The sequence below is a fragment of the Fonsecaea nubica genome, assembly GCF_001646965.1.
Source record: "Fonsecaea nubica strain CBS 269.64 chromosome Unknown Scaff79, whole genome shotgun sequence".
NCBI classification, from domain to species: Eukaryota; Fungi; Ascomycota; class Eurotiomycetes; order Chaetothyriales; family Herpotrichiellaceae; genus Fonsecaea; species Fonsecaea nubica.
In genome coordinates, this window is record NW_019173752.1 from 101503 (window position 1) to 123518 (window position 22016).

Sequence of the window (22016 nt, forward strand, 5' to 3'; positions counted from 1 at the left end):
TCGTGGGGAAGGCCAAACTCCGAGGGCATTCGCCCTGCCCCCGCTACAATAAGTGCGACACGTCCTGACGTGGGCGACGGTATTGTAAGGAACCCGAAGCATCAACAGACGCAGGCGCAAAGCAGTACCCTCACAGCGTCATTATAATTGTAGACCGTCGCAGTGTGCAGTCAAAGCGTCTATTTCATTCTTCTGTCGACATGTCCAACTCCAGTCTATTTCTCGCGGATCTCGTTATCAACATGTCCGTTCCGGGATATCTCTTCCTGCGAACTCGATCCCTCAAATGCAATCTCGATATCGTTAATGCCCGGGTCGTTGATTGCACGTGCAACCACTTCACCCTTGACCTCGTTGACCACGGTCGGTTCCGTTCCCTCCTGCCGACGGTGCATCGGGATCAAAGCGTCATACCAGCGTGGGAAAAACAGACCGAGGAGAATTGCAAGCATGCATAGATGTGCGAGGATGAAGCCTGAAATCATCAACGGGTCGTACCGCAAGGTGTGAAATTCCGGGTAAGCGAAGCTGAAGACAATGGCTAAGATCGGACCGCTGACATATCGCAACAGTATGGGGAACGCGGCGGGGATATTCCAGTTCTTCCCGTGACCGACGATGACATTGAGATCTCGTCGCAGTTGGTTTCCCTACACATCAACGGTAAGCTTGCTGCAACAGAAGAAAACCAGGCACAGTGTCAGCGTTTTTGAGAGTATCTTACCGAGTAGAACGCGAGGTACCATAGCCGGCTCGAATATACATTTCGACCCCAGAAACGCGGCGCCCTCACAGTTGGAGTTGCTGAAATAATGACCGAGATCGTTGTCATCAAGACATACAGTCCAAAACCTGCACCAGCTCCGGCAGCTGGATTTTCTGCACCATGTGCGACTGCAACCCCGACAATTTGTCCACCGAAATATCCCACGTTGTATGTGATGAGGGCAGGCATGCCCGTCTGGCTAACCACGTCCGACCAGCGGTAGACAGTCGTGGCACTCACCACCTCGGACCAGACCACAAAGATCAGGGCCACATTGTTGATCCAACGATCGATACCGTCGAGAAGGTAGTAGCCGAACTCGGTGCAATACGGCAGACACAGGAGAAACGACAACAAAGTGAGTGCCGTGACGATGACTGGACGGGAGAACTGGATGCCGGCATCGACAAGCATGGTAGCCACGGCGTCAAGCATGACAAATGCCGACGAAAACCCGAGAACCACCAGAGTGAAAAAGAGTAGCACGGCCCAGAAATTCGCTCCAGGCATCTGAATGACAGCCTCGGGCAGTGTGAGAAAGCCCACGACGAAGGCTCCCAGTCTGACACCATCTTCCGGCCACAGACGCATGTAACCGACAATGCCAAAGATGGCCAGCGCGGCGAAATTTTCGAACAAGACGTTGCTACCGCAGATGAGGAAGGCGTCCATCACAGCATTGGAATGTTTTGCGTTGTAGGAGGCGTACGAGGTGAAGTAGCCGAAGCCTACCCCGGTCGAGAAAAAGACTTGTCCGACGGCGGTCTGCCAGATGGTGCCAGACCCGAGTTGTCCGCCCCGCCAGGTCGCCCAGAGCAGTCGAACCCCGGCGCCAGCGTTGTCGAGAGATAATGACCGACCAACAAAGATGATGGTGGTGATGATCGGCAGACCCATGGTGAAGTAGACAACTCGACCAGTCAGACCTACTCCGCGAAAGATGGAAATCCAGACCAGGAACCAGATAAAGGCACTCCACCCTACGGTCTCTCCGATCAGACCGATGCCCGGGTAATCCGTGTACGCGACCACGTTGTCGTTGCCGTTGCTAAGACTGCCAAGGATAGGATCAACATTATTGACGACATCTCCCATGTAGAATTCCTCGATCCGCCCTTCCCAGGGTAACGGACTCGTGAAAGAGTGGCGGAAATAGCTCATAATCCAGGCCAGGTTCACGGTGAAGTAGTGAACCACGATGAAGCTGACAAAGATTGGCCCGACACCAACACCCTTCAGGCGCCGGTTGATGTTGTTGAACGCGATCACGCTGCCTCCTCGGTAGGCCTGGCCGATGGAGATCTCAAGGATAAGCGCGGGGATAGCCACAATAAAGACGGCCATTAGATACGGGATGAACCATTGCAAGCCGTAGTTGTTGTACACCACGGACGGATACCGCAACAGGTTTCCCTGCCCTGCGCAACCGCCCATGGAGGCTAGCAGGAAGGCCGTCCGCGAGGGCCATTGGTCTCGCCCATCCTCCGACTTCTGGGGCGGAGGGGCGAAGATATCGGCGGCCTTCTTGAGGTATCGGACGAACACCATGGTAGATGGAACGTCACTTGTCGGCAGTAGAACTGATGCGCGAAGCACCCTGGCATTTTTAGGGTGTCCACCTCCTATATATACCCTCGTACCCGATCGCAGTAAAGAAAGCGGACCATCCCACGCATATCCACGAGGGTGGGAAGGAGATCCGGTTCTGGTGACGAACGACAATGGGTGAAATTGACGGATCGAATTGCGTGACCTGGACTATGAGGTTGCCAAGCAATCGATGTCGTTGTCCAAGACCTCTCGAAGGCGCTTGGTGGCATATACATACCTTGTCTAGAAGGTATGGCGCCACGGATCCACCGCAGCAGACTGCGTGTCTGGAGGTCGCGAAGTTGTGCAGCATAGTGATTTGATTTCTCCATCAGAAGAACCCGTCGAGTCGGTCAAGCGTGCCGAGGTCCCTGATCTTCACGATCCAAACGCACACTTGGCAACATCTCGACAAGAAATGTGAGAACAAGAAGCCTGGTTCCTGGCAAAGTGTACAGACTTCTACTTCCCGTTTGCGTCAGACAAATCTGGAGGAGGACAACTTTCGCCAAGGCCGTGACGATCGCCAAGGCTTCCGCTCCACCAAGAGCCTTGGCATTCCGCATAACTGCACTCTCTCGGAATCTTGGACGAAATCTTCCTTGTAAGTTGGAGGTTGGCCCGCCTAAGCTTGACCAGATAGAACTTTTGTCCAAGGCGGATAACGTCACAAAGGCCCGTCTTAGGCTGCGCTGGCCTACGCCTAATTTCTTACTCTTCTTTTCATTCAACGAACTTGTCCCGCGCAACAAGGCATGGCTCCGCAGCGGCTGCTCATGCTTGTCTAAGTTTTCTGCTGGGTAGGATTCCGGGTAATCACTTGCCACATGTACTAGACATGGGTTTCATTGCATTACGATATTATTTCAGAATATGCTACGTACAGCTTGAAATTTTCCCCCGGTATCTCCATAATTGGTTGTAGGAACGCTCAGAGATCATAGAGAGGTCAAGATTCGCCGAGTACGTATTCAGCGGCATGCCGCCCTCAACTCATGTGTCATGTGACCAGACTCAACTTCGGCTCCGTTTCAAGTCGTCGTGATCAGTCCTCGTAGTCTTTGGATACTTTGCGCTATAATTCGTGTCTCTCTCCAAGGATGTGGAAAGCTTACACGACCACTTCCGAGGGAGGGTTCCGAAATCTTTGTGAAGACGGCGGATGCAAACTCTTGTACCATATGCCCTCCGTGGAAGATTAGGCCCGTGCTCCATGTTGCATTCGCCTAGATTCCGTAGTCATTTTAGCCGCCGCGATGAAGACGAGGAAACAAATGGTTGCCCCACTGTAAAAATGGCTACTCACCTGATTCCTCAAGCCGTGTTATAAAATCGCCTCCATATGCCATCCATCACCTCGCATATGCAGGTCTTCGGAACTGGATCGCTTTCTTTGCTGTCCCTCTGGAGAGCCTTCAGTTCGGACGAGAGCCACTTCGACAGCAGCTTCAGCTCCAGCTCCCCATCAACCTCCAAATTCGGATTCGCCTCCAAGGCGGTCTCTTCACAGACGCGGTAGTTTGGAATGGCTGAGGATTTCAGTGGGATAGTCCAGTGTCGCCAGTGCCTGGTGTTGCCCTGTCCACATTGGCAATTTGCGATCGAGTCTACCCCTGGCAAGGACGACGCGAGAGCTTTGCATGACGGGTACCACCTCACACCAGTTATGGCATTGACCGTCCAGTGTATCGTCTCCTTAGAGTCACCTGTGTTGGCATTTGGTTCTTTGATGTTATCGAAGGTTGTTGTTGTCCAGAAATGCCGACGTGATGTCCGGTGTTTCGTTCCTGCTAGGCGAAATTTCGCTTTCATCGAGTCGGACCCAATGACCTGGGGACGTACTATTGTAACTTAATTGTCAGCCACTGGGGACTCCACAGTAGGACTAAAAAGGAGATGCTTGTGGCCCTTGCAAATGGGGAGGACGATTCGAAGATAGGAGTCATCTCACCGACGATTGAGTCACCACTGTCAGGTTCTCCATGGAGTATCCAGCTTGATTTCGTTGGGGGAGGGTTAGAAAACTCGTCGACGTCAAACTCCAGAAAAGCCTGAAGCCTTGCGATTATCCACGCCAGTGAAATATGACTGAGGCCCTGGAACTCACGTCCGCCACCAATATCGCTGTGGTATCCTACAAACCAACACTGTCGTAAAGTTCGAGTCTGGTTTATAAGAGTTCCTGCGGTATCAGATGTCCTCCAGACAATCGGCAGAAAAGGCCTACGACGTTCGTGGAGGGAAAGTGCGTGTATCGCATGTTGGATTCCGTCATCCAGCCCCGAGTTGACAAAGGCGAAGTCGCCGGGAACGCGTATCTGCTGAATTCCAAGAAGGGGTGTGTCGACTGCCGCAACTGTATCCCAGAGCGGGCAGACCTTGATAGGAACCTCGCGAATTAGGTACGTGCTGTGTTGCAACAAAAATGTGAAAAGCGCGTCCTTGTTTTTTCGATCCTCATCACTCAGGCTTGGAACAACTTCTGGGACAGCAACTTGCCCATCATCAGTAGTGGGAGTATCTGCAATGTCAACTTGCCTTGGGTCAGGATCATATCGTTGGTATTGGCCGTCCTTGCGTGCTTTCCACTGTTCAAAGACGAGGTCCACAAGATGGTCGGCAAGACGATTGGAAGCTTTTGTGAGCACCCCGATTCTGCCGACCATGTCAGCCACACATCTCATAACAAATGCGCCCCTAGAGAATCCCAGTAGGATTATCTGATCGCCGTCGTCGTGGCTATAGTTGTCGTGAATGGCGATGTAACCTGCTTTGATACTTGTCTCGATACCTATATGTCACAAATTAGAAGGTATTCGGGTCCCAGAATCCCGACACAGAAACTGCATCGGAGCCATCGATATCACTATGGCTTATTGGTCAGGATGCCCCACCTTTGGCATTGGCCTGGTGCAGTTTATCCGTGTGGAAACCTTCTGTGCCAATACCTGGGATATAGAAAGATGACTGACTGGTGTTACCGCTCGTCCTGATCGACATGTAACTCTTGATGCGTGATACGTTTGTTAATCGATTCTCAGGGTTGTATTCTGATTGACCAGTCCCGTCACAGAAGAGAACGATCCTCCTGGGTTGTTGAGACATGGTGTTTGAGTCACTTGCTCCGTCCAAAGGTAAATGGAGAGAAGATTGTATGTATTGCACGACGCGATATAAGTCACCATTCCCCCTGAAAGGGAAAATCAGCCACCCACTTTTGGGACGTGGGGTTTCAAACGTGCTTCTGCTGCGGTTTCAGCCATTCACATGGGTTGCTGCAGCCCAACGTTCGTCTTCCAGCTTTCAGCCTGACTGCCGGGCGCAGGCTCGAGCGGGTCGGCGGACAACCCATGGTGGACCATAGCAGTCGGACAATGGAGACCAGGGTAGTCAGGGTACGAGAAATGTGATCTTCTAGGGCGCTGTTGACTGTGTCTCAGCCTCATTTAGATGCAACCTAGCCATGACTGGGTTGAGAGAACGGGCGAGCCGGGGTCAGCTTGTTCCAATTTGCTGGTGCGATATATGTGTCGCTTCGCTGCTCGCAGCTGCATTAGGCCACGGATGATGTACTTTGATCCGGTGCTCGCATCAGAGAAACTTACGAAATAATTTATATTTCAGGATGTTGGCTGTTCACACTATAAGTTTCCCAAGATAGTTCCTGCCAATGGTAAGTGTGCACGGCTGTGGTAGGGTGGCAGTAGGCGCTGCATGGCTGGCTTGGGGTTGGCGCTTTTGCTCGGCTAGTCCCGGAGTTAAGCCTGGCCTTTTTGGCACCTTTCCGTGTCAGGGCTGGGCTGCCTAGTTGTGCTACCGGACTTTGGTTTCCTCGTGTCTCTTCGAACGGATGACGAGAAAGGTGGAACTCAAAGGGCAACATGTCCGACAGATGTCATCCATCAACATCACCAGCCTCAAGAAAAACCATCTGGCGAATACTGCAAACTACCCCTCAGCCCATACCATCCGGTTATACCAGACTTATCGAAATGGCAGAAGTGCAAAGCGCACAGCTTTACACTCATAGCAATGCTTTTTTACATTCAGAAGAAGGCTGCTACCGATTGTTCGGAGAGCCGGATGCTGCTGACCTGAGGTACGTCTCACCGTGAACAGCGAAATGACTATAGTGGCGGCATAGGCTTCTTCATTATACAGTCATTATACCAATTCCATATCTCAGGCTAACAATATCAGGTTCGTAGTACTACACGACTATGTCCTCTCGGTTACTCCGTTCCAACCAAAGATACTGAAGCAGAACCCGGTGACATCTTTCATTCAACTTTCGGCAGCGAAGGCTCGGTTGCAGCGACAGTCTGGAATCCAGGACTTTCAGGAACTCTCTCGGTCCCTCACCGATAAGATACCTAATAGTGGTGGCATCGTATTTAGGTATATCAACCCATCTATCAGCTCAATGCACAGGATCCTCTCCCGGACTGAACTCGATAATCACACCAACCGGCTTTTAGATTTCCTAGGCCGAGGGGAACTCGATTCAAAGCATGAGATACTTGTCGGGCACGGTTATGGAGGCTTGATTTGTGAACAGGCCTATATGCGGCTATAAACCAACTCGGCGGACCTGAACTTGGCCCGGGCGAAGAAACGATTGCGCGGGATGCTACTTTGCAACACACCACATTTCCGAGCCGGGTTGGCGCAGTGGACCTTTTTGACTGCGAAAGAACTCAATCCCACCACGGCGAGGAGCAGGGAGGATCAAGATTGGTCAGGATGCTTGGATGATTTCATCAGAATATCCAGGATGCAGGCACAATTAGCCGACATCGTTGAGAAATCAGACAGCCAGATCAGACTTGCCTGCTGTTTTGCAAAGCAACCTGACCCGGTGACAAAACTCGTGAGTTGTTTCTTTGCATCATGTCTTGTCTGTCGTAATTCGTGACAAGTCTGACTTGCAATAGTTCCTGTCTCCAGAGTTTTGCTGCCTTCCTTCTGTCGAAGCGATCGAAATCCATAACTCGAGCCATTTTTGTGTCAACACAGCACAAGAGGATCTTACGTACATCATCGAAAGACTCGCAGACTGGGCCAAAGCAATACAAGAGGGGCAAAAGCTCACCTATGATCTACTCTCGCTGCGATCCCTGGCTGGTTCGTCGCGGTCCAACGATCCAGCGTGGCAGTGGGACCCACAGTCGGCCAAAAAAATACTGGATCATGAGCTGGAAGGGCAAATCGAATATGTCTGCTGTGAGCGTGGCGCTGGGCGACATCATCAAGGAGATGTCCTCACCGAGTTCGACAACCCGACCGATCGCAACGCTAGATGATGTCGTGCCTTTTCAGTAAAAAGAATTAATTGACTTTGGGGTGTCGCGCATCATCAAGAATGACTTCAAGTACTGGCAGTCTCTTCTCAGCCCTGATATTGAGGGCGCGGGCTACAAGATCGTGGTCAGGGAGGAGTGGTCGACAGACCGCACAGTCGAGTACTTGAAGGCTGCTCTGCAGTTACAGGCTGTGAGAGAAAGCCTCAAGGTTGGGGAGCCCAGATTCTACATCGTAACCGGGGTGATCTATGGCAGCAAAGAAGCGGACGGCGATACGAGCGAGCGGTCAGCGGTTTTGGGATACCAATGCCAGAAAGCTTCGGTGGTGCTTCTGACGGCGGCACCACCGAACAGCACAAGGCTTGTCATTGAGCAGGTTGAGGTACGCTTAACCATTAAAACCTTGGACCAACCAACCATGACGGTTGCACCGATACCAGAGGTCGAGGCTGAGTCGTCAGGAGTTCGGTTTATTGGAGAGGAATCCGAAGCCCAGAGACTAGAAGATCAAAAAACTAAAGAAAATATTCTGAGACGTCGCATCAACAGGCTAGTTACATGGTTGCCTCATCGAGCTTGAAATGCTGCATCATTGCTGCATCATGGACAGGCGCAGACTGGCTGAAATATCAGGATCTGCGTAGCGGAAACATGAAGAAAGTAGGCCATGGTGAGTGTGACGAGACACCTCCTGGAGACTGTGGGTTTGAAGAGTCACTCTCTAGAAGTGGCAAAGGCAATGATATGTGCGTACAATGTGCGATCAGACGCTTCTCAGAAGACGGACTCGCTTCAGATTACATTGAAGACTTGGGAAGGGAGCAGACGCCTGTTCGGACTCGCTGAAAGGCTCCTTTCGTCAGGTGAGGGTGAGGGTCGGTCTACGTGCCTGGGTCTTCGCAAGCTGAAAACTACAGAGTGACGGTGTTGTTGTTGAACACCCTCAGGAACCACCAAGGGGGCGCATAGCCACAGCTCAAGATCGCCCAGTCAGGATTCAGGCAAAGCAGCAACGTGCTAAGGCCTGAAGATGGATATGGATCTTGGAGAGGTCAAGATTCGCTGCTGACTATTGTGGTACAGAGCTAACTTCCTGGTATTTCTATGTATATCTCTACATCCCACAGAACAGCCATCTTGTTGTCCGCCGTGGCAGCGCGATGGAAGCCTGCGGTCTGGATGCGTTCTCAAATGCGACTTTCGTGGGCCTGAAAGACCTCGTTTGATTCCTCCCAAGATCTTTGGAATTTGCTACTTTAAGTACTCGCCAATCGCACCCGGCCTGTTTGAATGTGTGCAGTCGAGACGCCGGTGTCTCTCAGATATACATTGATAACCTACACTGCATGACGTCCAGCCACCATTCTCGGTCAACCCTCGCTTGTGGCGCCATCGAAGTCACCGTTTGACCCGATTGACTCCGTCTTCACTGGTCGGGCTGAAGTGTTTTCTCTTCTTTTCAATGCCAAGGTAGAGTTGTCGGGCACCAGGTTTCGTGAAGCCGAGAATATTTCATATCTTTCACTCCATCCAGGCGCTGGTTTTTGGCGTACGATTGCTCTGCTTCCTGACACGTCGTTTTCAATCTCACATCTCATCCCTCCATGTCAGACCTCCGCCGATGTGGTGAATGATCACCCGTTCTTCCTAAGCCTCGTCAGACCATGTTTGGCGCGGTGTATCGCTACCGACTCCATCTCGAAGCTATGTTTCCTTCCCAAGCGCCTGTGCAAGTTCACTAGCTGACATGAATCCCTTGGACCAGCACTTGTCGATAATGTCACCGAGCCATATGCCGCCAGTTCGTGGAAGGGTTTCCCGTGAGGGCCAGACAGTCGGATCCCCGACCTGCGTCCATTCCTGATAGATATCAAAGGCGCAATCTTTGCCGGAGATGATCTGAAACATGACCGCACCGAAGTGTGCAATGTCTGTCAGAATGGAGAAACCGGCGTCATCGCTCCCGACAAAGTCCCATTCGAGCGGCATCAGAGTACACTCGGAAAAATCGAGGAGCTTGATCCTCATTTGATCATCGTATACAACGTTGTCGAGTCGGAAATCTCCGATAATGACACGGCAGGAATGGATATAGGCCATCGTCTGTGCGAGCTGGGTCATCCAGGAGAGTTACGTCGCTCGATCTGGTCGACTTTTGGCCAAATATTGAGTCATCAAGGGCATTTGGATCGAAGGGTCGTCGGAGACGAGGTTGTAGCAGTGAATGATTCCCGGATAAACTCCAAGCCTTCTATAGATGGCCTTTTCTCGTTCAAACCCTCGGATGGCGGCGACGCGCTCGTCATAATCGCCTTCCTCAGGAGTTAACCTCCCATTGTTATACGGCACCCCGTCTATCTCGATAATCTTTGATATCCGGGGGATTTTGACGGCATAACCTCCTCGATTGACGACAATGCCTGCTCCATCAGCTCCTATGATATACTCTCGCACAACTGTGCCGTCGAGGTAGAGGTAGTTGGCGATGATTGATGTCATGTCGACGCTGGAGGGGACCAGACACTGTAGCGAGTCGATATGATAATATCGTACTGGTTTTGTCACGATGTCGGTTCGTCTAAAGCGCGTTCAATGTGACACAGAGACTTGGACTTTGTTACCTCTGTTTCGGTGACGGGATTGTTCCAGGGCGGTGAATATGAGTTGGGTGAAGCGATCCGTCTTCGTGGTGACCTTGAGGAACTGAATCACAAGCTGACTGTGTGAAGCTCACAGGTACGCATTTTACGCCCCAGGAATCTGTGCAGTACTTACTCCCTTGCTCCCACGAGCCCATAGGGCTGACCTGGTTACACAAGGCTGACATGGTGGGGGAGAGTACAAGCCTCGTACTCGTACACACATGGAAAATTAACCCATGGCTGAATAAGTTTAGTTCCCTAGGGTCTATTCCGAGTCCCTTTGAAAATCACCTATGCCCGGAGCCTTACATTCGAGAGATATCGACAAGTACTTGTACAGCCACTCTCCAGAAGAACCAAACCCACACGTCATCTCCCGCCGGGTGAAGGTCGGCTGTCAACTCGGCAATTGTCATTTCGGGGGGGCATGGACATCTCCACATTCTCGATTGTTTCCTCCACTTTCCTCTTTGTGGAGGGTTCGTCATCTTGTTCCTCGTCAATCTGTCTAGTCGTCAACTTCTTATTTCCTTGGCCAGGACTTCTCATACTCAATTACTGACAGGGAGATCCGGCAAAGGTGCGACAAGCCGTCGGATGTTTCCGATCTCCGCGACTTGTCGTCAAGTGACAAAGGGAGCCGCACTCAACCCGATCGGGATTGTCTTTACCCGCCAATATCGCTCTGTGGGGAACCTTATTCTATAATTGCCTCATTCACCCCCATGCGAAGGAAAAGAATATAAAGAAAGGGCACAGAGGGACTGGGACTGAGTTGTAGGGAAAAGAAAAGACAAGGGACCATCAGTCAGCAGCCTGTCACAATGCATCCAGACGTCGCGTCACTCAAAATATGCGTCATTGGAGCCGGCATGGGCGGCTTAACGTGCGCCCTCGCCCTCGCTCGTGCCGGATTCAAGGATATCACCGTGTATGAGATGGCGTCGAATCTCGGCTTTGTCGGTGCTGGCATACAAATGGCGCCCAATATGGCTCGTATCCTTGACCGGCTCGGTGTGTGGGACGACATCGAGAAAGAGGCGGTTGTTCTCAACGAGACGAGCATTCGACAGGGCTCAACCGATACCGAGCTCGGCCATGTCGACCTAAAGTACATCCGTGAGGCATACGGCTTCCCACACACGGTTGGCCATCGGGCAACGCTGGCGGGCGAGCTCTACAACGGCTGCAAAAGAGAGTCGGATAGCATCAAATTCTGCTTTGCGACGACATGTGAGAACTTCACGTTTGTGCCCAAGCCAAGCTTCACGGCCATCCCGCGAAAAGACGCAGAACCGTACCAAGTACAATGCGATATCCTCCTGGGGGCAGACGGCATCAAGTCCAACGCGCGTGTCGCTATGCTCAAGGAGCTCAACGTCGAAGCTGATATCAACGATACCGGCCAGGCGGCGTACCGAATCATGCTCAGCCGGGAACAGATGGCGTCTGATCCGGACTTGCTGGCCCTGATCGACGCCGACAAGGTGACGCGCTGGATCGGCGAGAAGAGACACATTATAGCGTACCCAGTGTCGAGCAAACAGATATACAACATCTCGACGACACAGCCAGACGTCAACTTCGCGGCCGCTCCCTCGGCGACGTACACGACCCGAGGCTCGAAAAAGGCCATGCTGGACGTCTTCGCCGACTTTTGCCCCATGATCCATCGCATGCTCGACCTGGTGCCCGAGGGCGAGGTGTGCGAGTGGAAACTGCGCGTCCATGCGCCTCTCCCCACGTGGGTCCTGGGCTCAATGGCCCTGGTCGGCGACGCGTGCCACCCAACCTTACCGCACCTCGCGCAGGGTGCCGCGCAGGCCATCGAAGACGCTGCGGTCCTCGCGGTAGTCCTCTCTCACCTCCCCTCCGGCGCTTCTCCTGCAGATATCAACAAAGCCCTCAAGCTGTACGAGGAGGTGCGCAAAGAGCGCGCCGAGACGCTGGTCGAGCTGGCCGCCGCGAGTGGGCGGGCACTGCATTTGGGCGAGGGAGCAGCCAAGGAAGAGCGCGATAAGCAGTTTGCAGCCCTCAAGGCGGGAAAGGGACCCGTGCCGGATAAATGGGCTGATGCCGACGTGCAGAAGATGGTCTATGGTTTTGACTGTATGAAGGTGGCGGAGGAACTGGCCAAGGCGCAGTTGAGCAGCGCGTGAAATGGACACATCGACGAGGCAGGTTGGACGCTCCAATAAGGAGAAGAAGAAATAAGACAACAGAGCGCTTTTTTTTTTGCCCCAGTCAACCTTGGCTGCGGTCCGTATCTCATCACCTTGATATGTACATGGTAGATTAACAGTGAGCGCGATCATCCCGTATTCTTTGGCTGACTTCCGTTGTACCGGTATACTGTGGTGTTGACACTACGATCCTGTCACCAACGAAGCTTTGTCTATCTTCGAACTCTGGCTTGCGATACTCGATGAGATCCACACGGATTAGAGAGGATTCGGAAGACTCCTGTTCTCTGATCCGCATACGCAGCATGGAGTTGACCATAAAAAGATAGTGGGAGTGAGAAAGGGGGAGGTCATTCATTCATTTTTCGTACACATAAAAACCGAATATTTCCTTTTATCATACTCTCTCACTTCTTCCACCACTCTCTACCACTCGCTCGAAGCATCGTGGAGTTATCAATCCCGTCCGCATCCACCTCACCCAACCTCTCCCTGCCTCAATCTCACTCTCTCTTACTGCTTCTCCGCCACTGAAATCCTGCCTTGGTCATCATAGACAATCTCGCGCATCTTGACGCTGCGGAGGTGGTCGACGCCCTTGCTGAGCTCGCAGTCGTGGTAGAAGAGGTACCACTTGCCCCGAAACTCGACGATGCTGTGGTGCGTGGTCCACCCCAAGACGGGCTCCAGGATGCGTCCCGCGTAGGTGAAGGGGCCGAGTGGGTGGTCCCCGATCGCGTACACCAGGTAGTGCGTGTCGCCCGTCGAGTAGCTCAGGTAGTACTTGCCGCGGTACTTGTGCATCCAGGCGGCTTCGAAGAAGCGGCGGTCGTGGTCGTCGGCCGCGAGCAGGGCGCCCGTGTCTGGGTCGCGGATCTCGAGCTGATGCACGCTGGAGGCGAAGCTGTGCATGTCGTCGCTCAGCTTGGCGGCGCGGGGCAGCAGCGCCGCCACGTCGTGGCCCTGCGGCTCCTTGGGGCCGGACATGGAGGCGTCGAATTTGCCTTCCTCGGACCAGCACTGCAGTTGGCCGCCCCAGATGCCGCCAAAGTACAGGTACGCCTGCCCGTCGTCGTCTACGAAGCTGGCCGGGTCGATGCTGTAGCTGCCCGGAATGGGCTCTGGGTCGGGCGTGAAAGGCCCCGCCGGTGAGTCGCTGACGGCCACCCCAATGCGGAAGATGCCCTCCTTGTCCCGTGCTGGGAAGTAAAGATAGTATTTGCCGTTCTTGGTCGCCGCGTCCGGCGCCCACAGCTGCTTCGACACCCAGGGGATGTCTTCGGCTTTGAGCGCCACGCCGTGGTCCGTCACGGGCCCGCCCACTTCCGAGAGCGACAGGACGTGGTAGTCGGCCATGTCGTACTGGTCGCCATTGTCATTGAATTTGATATCTGTTTCGCGGTCCTATAAGACGAGGGAATGGTGTTAGTTATGGGGCAGAGAAGGGAAAAGGGAGAACGGAGTCCGGCTGGCAGAGATAGAGTCGCGGTCATTGGAGACACCAAAGTCACCGCGATACATGCTCTTCTGCATCGGCCGTCTAATCTGGCACACTCCCTCCCCATCATCCGTAGCAAGCGACTTACATGAGATGGATAAACGTAGATCTTGCCCTCAAAGACATGCGCTGACGGATCCGCCGTGTATATATGCGTGACTAGTGGTTGTGGCCCCATGACTCTGGTACTTCCTTCTCTCTTGTGACGGATCAATGCTGGTGTTCTTCCTGATTCAGTCCTTTCTGATGGTTCCAGCTGAGAGACACCAAGAAAGATGCTCTGCTTTACGTCTCTTCTCCATCTTATATATCTGCCTTCCCAACGGCTCCATTACTTGAATTTCCCCTACCAAAGAGGATTAGTGTTGGTAGCATTTAGCCAGATTTATCCGAACGGGAGCTCGAGGGGCACAGGGCGCGTGCTATGATGTAGTATTTCCCGAAGAGCTGCCGAAGGGCGTGATTGACCCCTCGATTTCTGGAGCGGAGAGATTTGGCTCTGTCATTTGCTCGTCCGACCAGGGTTTCCGTATAGCTGTTGGTGGGAGCTTTTCAGACGCTATCTGTCTCGTAGATCTGAAGAGAGAGACAGGTAAGTAAGACTGTTAACATTAGCGCTCATTGTAACTTCAGCTTTCAAAGGAATTTTTGGGTCTTGAGCTCGCATTTCAAGCGGGGAGAAAGAGCGTGGAAGAGTTTTCAGGTGGTATTGGCCCCCCTGACAGACGGTAGCCTCGTCAAGCTATACATGCCATAGATTAAGGGCAACATAACCAAGATGCGCACGGTCTTTCGGAATGCCAGGGTCTTCACTGGCTCGCAGGATGCATTGTCGTACGGCATGCACACATGCATCATGATCAATGGCGACAGCATCGAATATGTGGGCGATGGATCCGATGCTGCTGTGCATGCGGCAACGAGTGAAGGAGCCAAAGTGGTCGACCTTGACAACAAACACACTCTAGCGCCTGGCTTTATTGACGGCCACATGCACCTCCTGATGTTCGGCACTTCGTTGCAGAAGATCAGCCTGGAACATTGTCGGACGCTGGCGGATATACAATCCACGATCCGAGACGCTGCGAGGGATGATCCTTCGAAACGTCGCATACTCTGTCGTGGCTGGATGCATTTCATGACCGAGGGACGCGCGTTGGCAAAGGACTTGGACGAGCTTGATGAGCAGGGCAGAGCTATCTTTATCGACTCGAAGGACTTGCACTCCACGTGGTGCAATTCTGCCGCCCTCAAGGAGATGGGCGTGCAGAATATGCCAGATCCGCCTGGCGGAGAGATCAAACGGGACGAGCAGGGCAATGTCACCGGGCTACTGAGTGAGGCCGCCGCCATCACGATTGTGTGGCCGCATCTCGCAAAGGTGGCCTCGATGGAGGAGAAACTCTCGGCGATTCGTCAAGCAATCAAGACTTACAACTCCTGCGGATATACGGGGATGGTAGAAATGGCCATGGATGAGAATGCATGGGAGGCTCTGCTTGAGTTACGGGCCACCGAGGAACTGTCCATTCGCGTGGCTGCGCACTGGCTGATTTATCCGTCCAAGACAGACGAGGAGAATCTGCGCCAGGTTGATCGCGCCATTGAATTGTGGAAGCAATATAACCTGCAGACATCGCCGAATTTCCGCATCGCGGGCATCAAAGTCATCGGTGATGGGGTGATTGATGCGTGCACGGCGGCGCTATTGGAACCATATTCATCAAATGGTGTCTCGTGCGATCCATTGTGGGATCCTGACATGCTCAGGAAGGTCGTTGAACGCGCCGACGCTGCGGGTCTGCAGTGCGCTTTGCACGCCATTGGAGACGCGACAATCAAGATGGCCATAGACACCCTCGAGACCGTCGCTTCGAGCGGGCGACGCCATCGCATCGAGCACTTGGAGCTGACATCCCCGGGGGATGCCAAACGGCTGAGCGAGGCTGGGATCACCGCGTCAATTCAAGCCGTGCACGCCGATCCCGCCATTCTGCGGCAGTGGAACAATTTACTCGGCGAGCAGCGACGTGGTCGTGCCTTTGCGTATCGAGAGTTCCTCGACGAGGGCGTGAATCTCGCGCTGGGCACCGACGCTCCCACGGCCCCCAACCTACCTCTGCCCAATCTCTACGTCGCCACAACCCGGCGGTCGGCGAGGGAACCGGAATCGCAAGAGGTGGTCAACAAGCATTTTGCGCTGCCGCTGTTGAATGCCTTCTCGGCGGCTACGCAGGGAGCGGCGTACAGCTGCTTCATGGACCAGATTACCGGGAGGTTGGAGGTCGGCATGAAGGCCGACTTCGTAGTCTTGGATATGGAATGGTCACCAGAGACTCTGCTGCAGGCAAAGGTCCTCCAGACCTGGTTCGATGGACAACAGGTATATATTGCTCAATGAACATAGACATCAGTGTTACATGGTCGCAGTATCAGTGTAGTCATTCTTCACGACGAAGATGAAGACACACCCGCCACCTTCTCTTTGCTGTCTTCTGCCAAACCTGCAACAGTATCATTCGTGCCTTCACCACCCTCTTTGGCCGCATTAGTGGCTTGCTTGCTGTGTTCCTCAACTGACTTTGCTACATCGCCGCCAATCTCCTTGGTCTTGTCTGTAGCTTCCTCCAAACGCTCTTTCTGGGCTTCTTTGGCATCTGGTGCGGTCACAGATTGATTAGTGATTGTCTGTGGACTGGGTCGGAGGGAATGCTCACCTTGGCTGCCCTGCTTGCTACCGCCTGAAAACATGTCGCCTATTTTGCCGGCACCAGCACCGACCGCACCTCCAGCAAATTGTACAGTGCTGCCCAAGCCGTCTCCGACACCCTGGACAGTTCCAACCACGCCCTCGCCGAGAGATCCAACAGTGTTGCCGACGGTGTCGACGAGTCCTTTTACGCCTCCTCCTACGGTACCTCCGAGGGCGGCGACGGCGCTTTGGGTATTAGAGGAGACTCCTTGAGCTTCGTCTTGGGGGACTTTGCCAGCAATTGCAGCTCTGAAATCACAGGGACCATTAGCAAATGCAGGCGAATGGACCGGGTGTCACTCTCACTCACTTGGTTTGCTCCGAGAGCCTGTCTGCCTTTGAATCGCCTGGGAGAAGGTCGAGATCAATAACACGGTTCTCTGCGACTTTGACCATGGTCAGTAGCGGGGATTTGTTGTCACTGTATACTCTTCAGCCAGGAGCTTTCCGTATGTGGGAGAGCGTGTCATATTCGAGCTTGTCATTTTGCATCGCTGAGCGCTGTTGCAGCGTCCAGTGACGTAACACTGGATGCCTTGTTGCACAATTCATGATTGCAGTGCATCATGACGATATGCTCGAGACATTTGTGTTGCGAGGATGAAGGATGTCATGGCCCGGCCTCTCAGATGACAGAAACAAGGGACTGCGCTGAAGTTCCCCGCAATCAGCACCCGCAGTAGGCGTTGGCTAAGCGGTCCAGATGCGGTATGGCGGCATCACTTAGAGATTTAATGTATTGTGAGCATTGATGCCTATCACCACCTTTCTGTGTCCATACTCTCTTGTGTTTCTGTTAGGACAACACTATAAGTATCACCATAGCAGAGATCGCGGTCTATCGTCCTGCTGCCCTTGACCATTGACCACACATGGGCCAGGCCTTGTGAGTTCTTGGCGCCTTGGCGCTAAGCTCCTCTTCAGGGGCTGAACAGGCGTGCCTCTGTTTCTTGTTCTGCCAGAAACCAACCAGCCGAACTGAAGTTACAATATTTCAGAGATGGCCAAACAAGTGACAAAGAGATTCATACAACGATCATGGAACCAATGGCAGATTTCCACCACAGACGCCCATGTTCCAAGCGAAATGGAATACTCATTACCAGTGAAGCTACAGGTTGTCCCAAAGTATGGATGTATTCTGGCGCTCCATTCATTTCTTTCAATTCCAGCGAATTATATACCCTGATCAAACTATGTCAACAATATGTTTGGGGTCTGCTTCTGATATGCAGCCATCCCGGTTGGCTCTCAGAATCGGCAAAGAACCCGACCACCATGGGTTACCGCGAACCTGCAAAGTGGAATGCTTTGCGCACAAGGCCTCGTAGGCCTTTGGTTCATGGCTCGTCTCGATGTCTCTGCTAATTATGTCAATGGTCCAAACGTGTATTGTTCACTACTAGGGGCAGTATCTGCATGCCTTTCTCTTCCCTTGTACCAGCAAATCCCTCGAGCCTCAAACAGACCCGAGAGATGGACTTCTTGAATCCGCTACTCCTGGCGATAGAAATATGAAAAACAAATGGCACCCACAGCAGCGTATGAAGATTCGCAGGCAGAATTTTTTAAGTGAGAGATGACAGCTGAACACAAGCCACCATCACTGTGGACAGCGTCTTCAACTATTCTTTTCTGCCCCTCAGCTAAAGAATAGTCTGTGGTTTCGATATATTCCCTCACCATCTTGAATTTCCCAACACGGGCCAAGGGTGTGGCTTACGCGTGCTGTCGCCGGGCTATTAAGTAACAGCAACCGCAGCCTGCAGTCCCGAGTCCACTTCTCCGCAAGCTCGGGATTCTGGGGGCGCAACTGAAACTCTGGGGCGCGGTGGGGACCGCAGAGAGTTGAATTTCGGCAGTTCAAAGAATCGCGCTGACTGGGAAGCGGTCTTTTCTTTCTGGTTTCAAAAGGCCGAAAGAGCGGCCGTGAGATACGAAATGTCCTTTGGGCATATTCACCAGTGCATTTATCTCTCTGGAGGTTCAATGGGTTGCGCACCGTATCTATTGTCCTTATCTCTAACTCTGGGTCCGGTGGAGTGTCCACCCAAGATAGGCGGGCGATAAGATGTTGGGGGGGCACATGGCAATGGCTCAAGACCCTACAATGGTCTTGTGTTTCCAATCCAGCCAAGCTGGAGCCCATCGGCCATTCGGCCCGCGCGTTCGAAAGCTTCCTGAAGTTGCCTCGAACAAGTTCACTTCTGCTAACTTTTGTTTTGCAGCAGCTTCGTACTCGCGCAGACCCCCCGACAGCCCGACCTCAATGCATGGGTATATCAATCAACACCCTGTGCGTATATCATGGACGCCTGGAACATTACAGATCCACGCGCTCCTGATATCCACATGAGGCTGGCAGATCCCGTATAACCCTTTCAGGCAATCCAACTCTGGCAATTCTCGTCGCCAGTGTATCTATCAAAATGGCTGTCGTCAAATTTGGCCCACGCACGTCCATGATCCTGGCATTCCTGACCGCCTCGTTCAGTATCGCCATATTATCCTACGATGCCAGCATGGTCAACAACCTCAACATCAATGCTACATATCTTGAACGCAAGTTTTGACACTCAGAAGTGGGAAATATGCCTGGGAAGCTAATATTCTATGCGCAGATTTCGAATTGGACCACAACCGGATCGGCCTCAATACTGCGATTATTAGCGCTGGTGCCGTGGTGACTGGTCCGTTTCTCGGAGCCTGGATCGACAAATGGGGCAGAATCAAGAGCATTGCTTGCGGCAACCTGTTGGTGATCTTGGGTGTCATTCTTCAAGCCAGTGCCGAGTCCTGTAAGTCGACAGTGTCCGCCAGTGATACCAACACCGTTCTGACTGTTAACCTAGGGGCTCAATTCATTGTCGGCCGTTTCTTCATTGGCGTGGCCACAACTGTGGCTGCGACCGCCGTCCCTATGTGGATTGCCGAATTGTCACCACCAAAGACCAGGCAGTTGATCTCTGGTCTCGTCATGTGTGCAGTTCCCTTTACGGCCATCTTAGTATGTTTCATCGTCATGGGCATATACGATGCTGGAAGCGACTGGGCTTGGCGAGGAGCTGTCCTGGTGAGTTGCGCAGCTCTTTTCAAAGAAACTCGATCTGACCGCAAACAGGGTGAGGCTACGGGGCCTCTTCTTGGTCTCTGTCTTTTGCCCTTTGTCGACGAAAGCCCCCGCTGGCTTGTTTCGAAAGGTCAGACGGAGAAGGTCAGTTGAAAGCATACTTGGATTACGCAGAGGAACTGTCACTAATCGAAAGCAGGCAGGCGAAATCATCACCCGACTGCATGCCCGGGGTAATGCGCAAAGCGAGATCGTCGAGGTAGAACTGAAAGAGATTATCGACACTTTGGAATACGAATCGTCGCACGGTGGAACATGGAAAGATCTGCTCAGCCCAGGTACGATTGCAGCTTAAAAAAGCAGTGACGAGATGACTCTGACTGACATTGACTGCAGCACCAAACCGGCGCCGCTTCATCATCGCCGTCCTCACCAACATCTTTTATCAGATTGTCGGAGCCAACATGATCCTGTAAGTCAAAAGGTCACCCAATGCGTACCATGCACTACTAACTCCACAAAGGTATTTCTTGTCCTTTGTCATCTTCAGCGCGGGCGTGACCGACATTTGGAATACCCTGCTGATCAACATGGGCCTCATCATTTGGCAATTTTTGGTGAGCTTGTTCGGCGTCTTCTCCATCCATCGCTTGGGGCGTCGACCTTCTTTGAGTAAGTCTCGCCTCCTCCTCTAACCTAGAACCTTTGCGCTGACACCGATATCTCAGTTACTGGTACTGCTGGCATCATCGTTTGCCTCGTCCTCATGTCCATCTTGGTCGAGCGGGGTCAGACTACAGGCGGCATCCGCTTCGGAATTGGGGCACTCGTGATTGTGGGCGTGTTCATCTTCTTTGCAAGCACCAGCTGGTAAGTCTCGTGCTTTTCCGAGCCTTTGAGAAGATATTGATTTATGCAGGATGATTCTGGCCTACACCTATCCACCCGAGATCCTTAAGTTCTCACAGCGAGGCAAAGGTGTTGCCGCCAGCCAGGCTATTGGATTTGCGATCAGCTTTATCAACCTTTATACCTCGCCTATCGCGCTGGAGAAGATCCAGTGGAAATACTACGCCATCACCGCCGGATGGGACACGGTTATTCTGATTGTAATCATTGCTCTGTTCAAGGAAACCAAAGGCAAGACGCTGGAGCAAATCGACGAAATCTTCGAGCATGTCACCCACAGCGACCACAGCGTGATGGAAGTGCTCAACGGGCACACGATCAGTCCCCAAGTATCCGCTGGGCAAAACGGCAAAGACCAAGGTCTGAAGTCCAAAATGGGCCAAGTTTCAGTCACCGCGACTGACGCTTGAGACCGCAGTGTCGCAGGTGGATTAGTCGTGGGAGATGCAGCCACTTGTCTTGCTGGTAGATTGCGGAGGATTATTCTGGCCGGTGCCGCGACGACAGAGGCAAGGGATGCGGATGCAGCAGGGTTTTGTCGACGGTTGTTGTGCAATGTTGGTCCATAGAACTATAGCTGTTGGTTGTGGAATAGATGGACTTTTGCTTCAAATCCAAGGTTCATATCTGATTGCTTCCACGTAAATTCTTGGACAGGCATATTGCTCGCTGGAACAGAGTCTACCTCGTTAATATCTTAATATTACTGAAGAGCTAGATCGATGACGAAGAGCTGTGCCCATCTGTGTTGGTCCTTTACAGAGGGAGACAAACCATGATATGATTGTCAGACCGGCTACAACACAACGAGATGATCCCGCCGATATTCATCCTGTACAGCCCTCTTTGACGGTGCTCTGCAGTTCTTGTTGGACACATATTGGGCGGAATATAGAGTAGCCATTTGGAGAGAGAGTAAAGGAGATAGAGCACAGTCTCACGTCGCTCATCCCTGCTTTTGGTTGATCTCCATGGCAGCTTTCTCGCTTCTAACTTCTCCTCAACAGCAGTAATGGCAAATATATCAATCATTCATTTCTTATCTTGATGCTTGAGAAAATCAACAGATGTCTGGAGCCGATTGTGGCAAAAGTGATTGTATCATGCTGAACCCTTTGTGTTGTTATCAAAAGGTAAACAACCTTCGTTCAGGCCCTATGATAGGAGATGATAACGCCCCGAAAACGAGCTGGTTCGGGGTTGCACAGGCGAAGTCGCGAGGTCTCGGACGGGCATCTTCGCCCCTGTGTCTGGCTTCTGGGCCCTGATTGTCCCCGTCCCAAGGGCTGCCGTGGCCACTCAG

At 52.6% G+C, this 22016-nt stretch overlaps 10 protein-coding genes across 10 annotated transcripts; 4 read left to right on the plus strand and 6 right to left on the minus strand.

The window, feature by feature from the left end:
- Nucleotides 1-215: 215 nt before the first annotated feature.
- On the minus strand, nt 216-2314 carry AYO20_09067 (hypothetical protein; the record flags this gene model as incomplete). Its single annotated transcript, XM_022647339.1, has 2 exons — nt 216-650; nt 725-2314. The coding sequence occupies 2 exons, from the start codon at nt 2312-2314 to the stop codon at nt 216-218; spliced, it is 2025 nt and encodes a 674-aa protein (XP_022496703.1).
- Nucleotides 2315-3670: 1356 nt separating this feature from the next.
- On the minus strand, nt 3671-5461 carry AYO20_09068 (hypothetical protein; the record flags this gene model as incomplete). The annotated part of the gene is made up of 3 exons (XM_022647340.1): nt 3671-4197; nt 4308-5147; nt 5251-5461. The coding sequence occupies 3 exons, from the start codon at nt 5459-5461 to the stop codon at nt 3671-3673; spliced, it is 1578 nt and encodes a 525-aa protein (XP_022496704.1).
- Nucleotides 5462-7570: 2109 nt separating this feature from the next.
- On the plus strand, nt 7571-8885 carry AYO20_09069 (hypothetical protein; the record flags this gene model as incomplete). The annotated part of the gene is made up of 5 exons (XM_022647341.1): nt 7571-7625; nt 7683-8041; nt 8209-8329; nt 8385-8522; nt 8743-8885. 5 exons carry the CDS (start codon nt 7571-7573, stop codon nt 8883-8885), a joined length of 816 nt encoding a protein of 271 aa, XP_022496705.1.
- Nucleotides 8886-9363: 478 nt separating this feature from the next.
- On the minus strand, nt 9364-9759 carry AYO20_09070 (hypothetical protein; the record flags this gene model as incomplete). Its single annotated transcript, XM_022647342.1, has 1 exon — nt 9364-9759. The coding sequence occupies one exon, from the start codon at nt 9757-9759 to the stop codon at nt 9364-9366; it is 396 nt and encodes a 131-aa protein (XP_022496706.1).
- A 30-nt stretch (nt 9760-9789) lies between these two features.
- On the minus strand, nt 9790-10158 carry AYO20_09071 (hypothetical protein; the record flags this gene model as incomplete). The annotated part of the gene is made up of 1 exon (XM_022647343.1): nt 9790-10158. One exon carries the CDS (start codon nt 10156-10158, stop codon nt 9790-9792), a length of 369 nt encoding a protein of 122 aa, XP_022496707.1.
- Nucleotides 10159-11125: 967 nt separating this feature from the next.
- Nucleotides 11126-12460, plus strand: AYO20_09072 (hypothetical protein; the record flags this gene model as incomplete). Its single annotated transcript, XM_022647344.1, has 1 exon — nt 11126-12460. The coding sequence occupies one exon, from the start codon at nt 11126-11128 to the stop codon at nt 12458-12460; it is 1335 nt and encodes a 444-aa protein (XP_022496708.1).
- Nucleotides 12461-12997: 537 nt separating this feature from the next.
- On the minus strand, nt 12998-14160 carry AYO20_09073 (hypothetical protein; the record flags this gene model as incomplete). The annotated part of the gene is made up of 2 exons (XM_022647345.1): nt 12998-13888; nt 14071-14160. The coding sequence occupies 2 exons, from the start codon at nt 14158-14160 to the stop codon at nt 12998-13000; spliced, it is 981 nt and encodes a 326-aa protein (XP_022496709.1).
- A 600-nt stretch (nt 14161-14760) lies between these two features.
- AYO20_09074 (hypothetical protein) lies at nt 14761-16383 on the plus strand (the record flags this gene model as incomplete). The annotated part of the gene is made up of 1 exon (XM_022647346.1): nt 14761-16383. The coding sequence occupies one exon, from the start codon at nt 14761-14763 to the stop codon at nt 16381-16383; it is 1623 nt and encodes a 540-aa protein (XP_022496710.1).
- A 47-nt stretch (nt 16384-16430) lies between these two features.
- On the minus strand, nt 16431-17130 carry AYO20_09075 (hypothetical protein; the record flags this gene model as incomplete). The annotated part of the gene is made up of 3 exons (XM_022647347.1): nt 16431-16639; nt 16700-16983; nt 17045-17130. 3 exons carry the CDS (start codon nt 17128-17130, stop codon nt 16431-16433), a joined length of 579 nt encoding a protein of 192 aa, XP_022496711.1.
- Nucleotides 17131-19163: 2033 nt separating this feature from the next.
- Nucleotides 19164-21123, plus strand: AYO20_09076 (hypothetical protein; the record flags this gene model as incomplete). Its single annotated transcript, XM_022647348.1, has 9 exons — nt 19164-19300; nt 19405-19532; nt 19587-19807; nt 19856-19948; nt 20004-20142; nt 20201-20276; nt 20328-20476; nt 20533-20674; nt 20724-21123. The coding sequence occupies 9 exons, from the start codon at nt 19164-19166 to the stop codon at nt 21121-21123; spliced, it is 1485 nt and encodes a 494-aa protein (XP_022496712.1).
- Nucleotides 21124-22016: the final 893 nt, after the last annotated feature.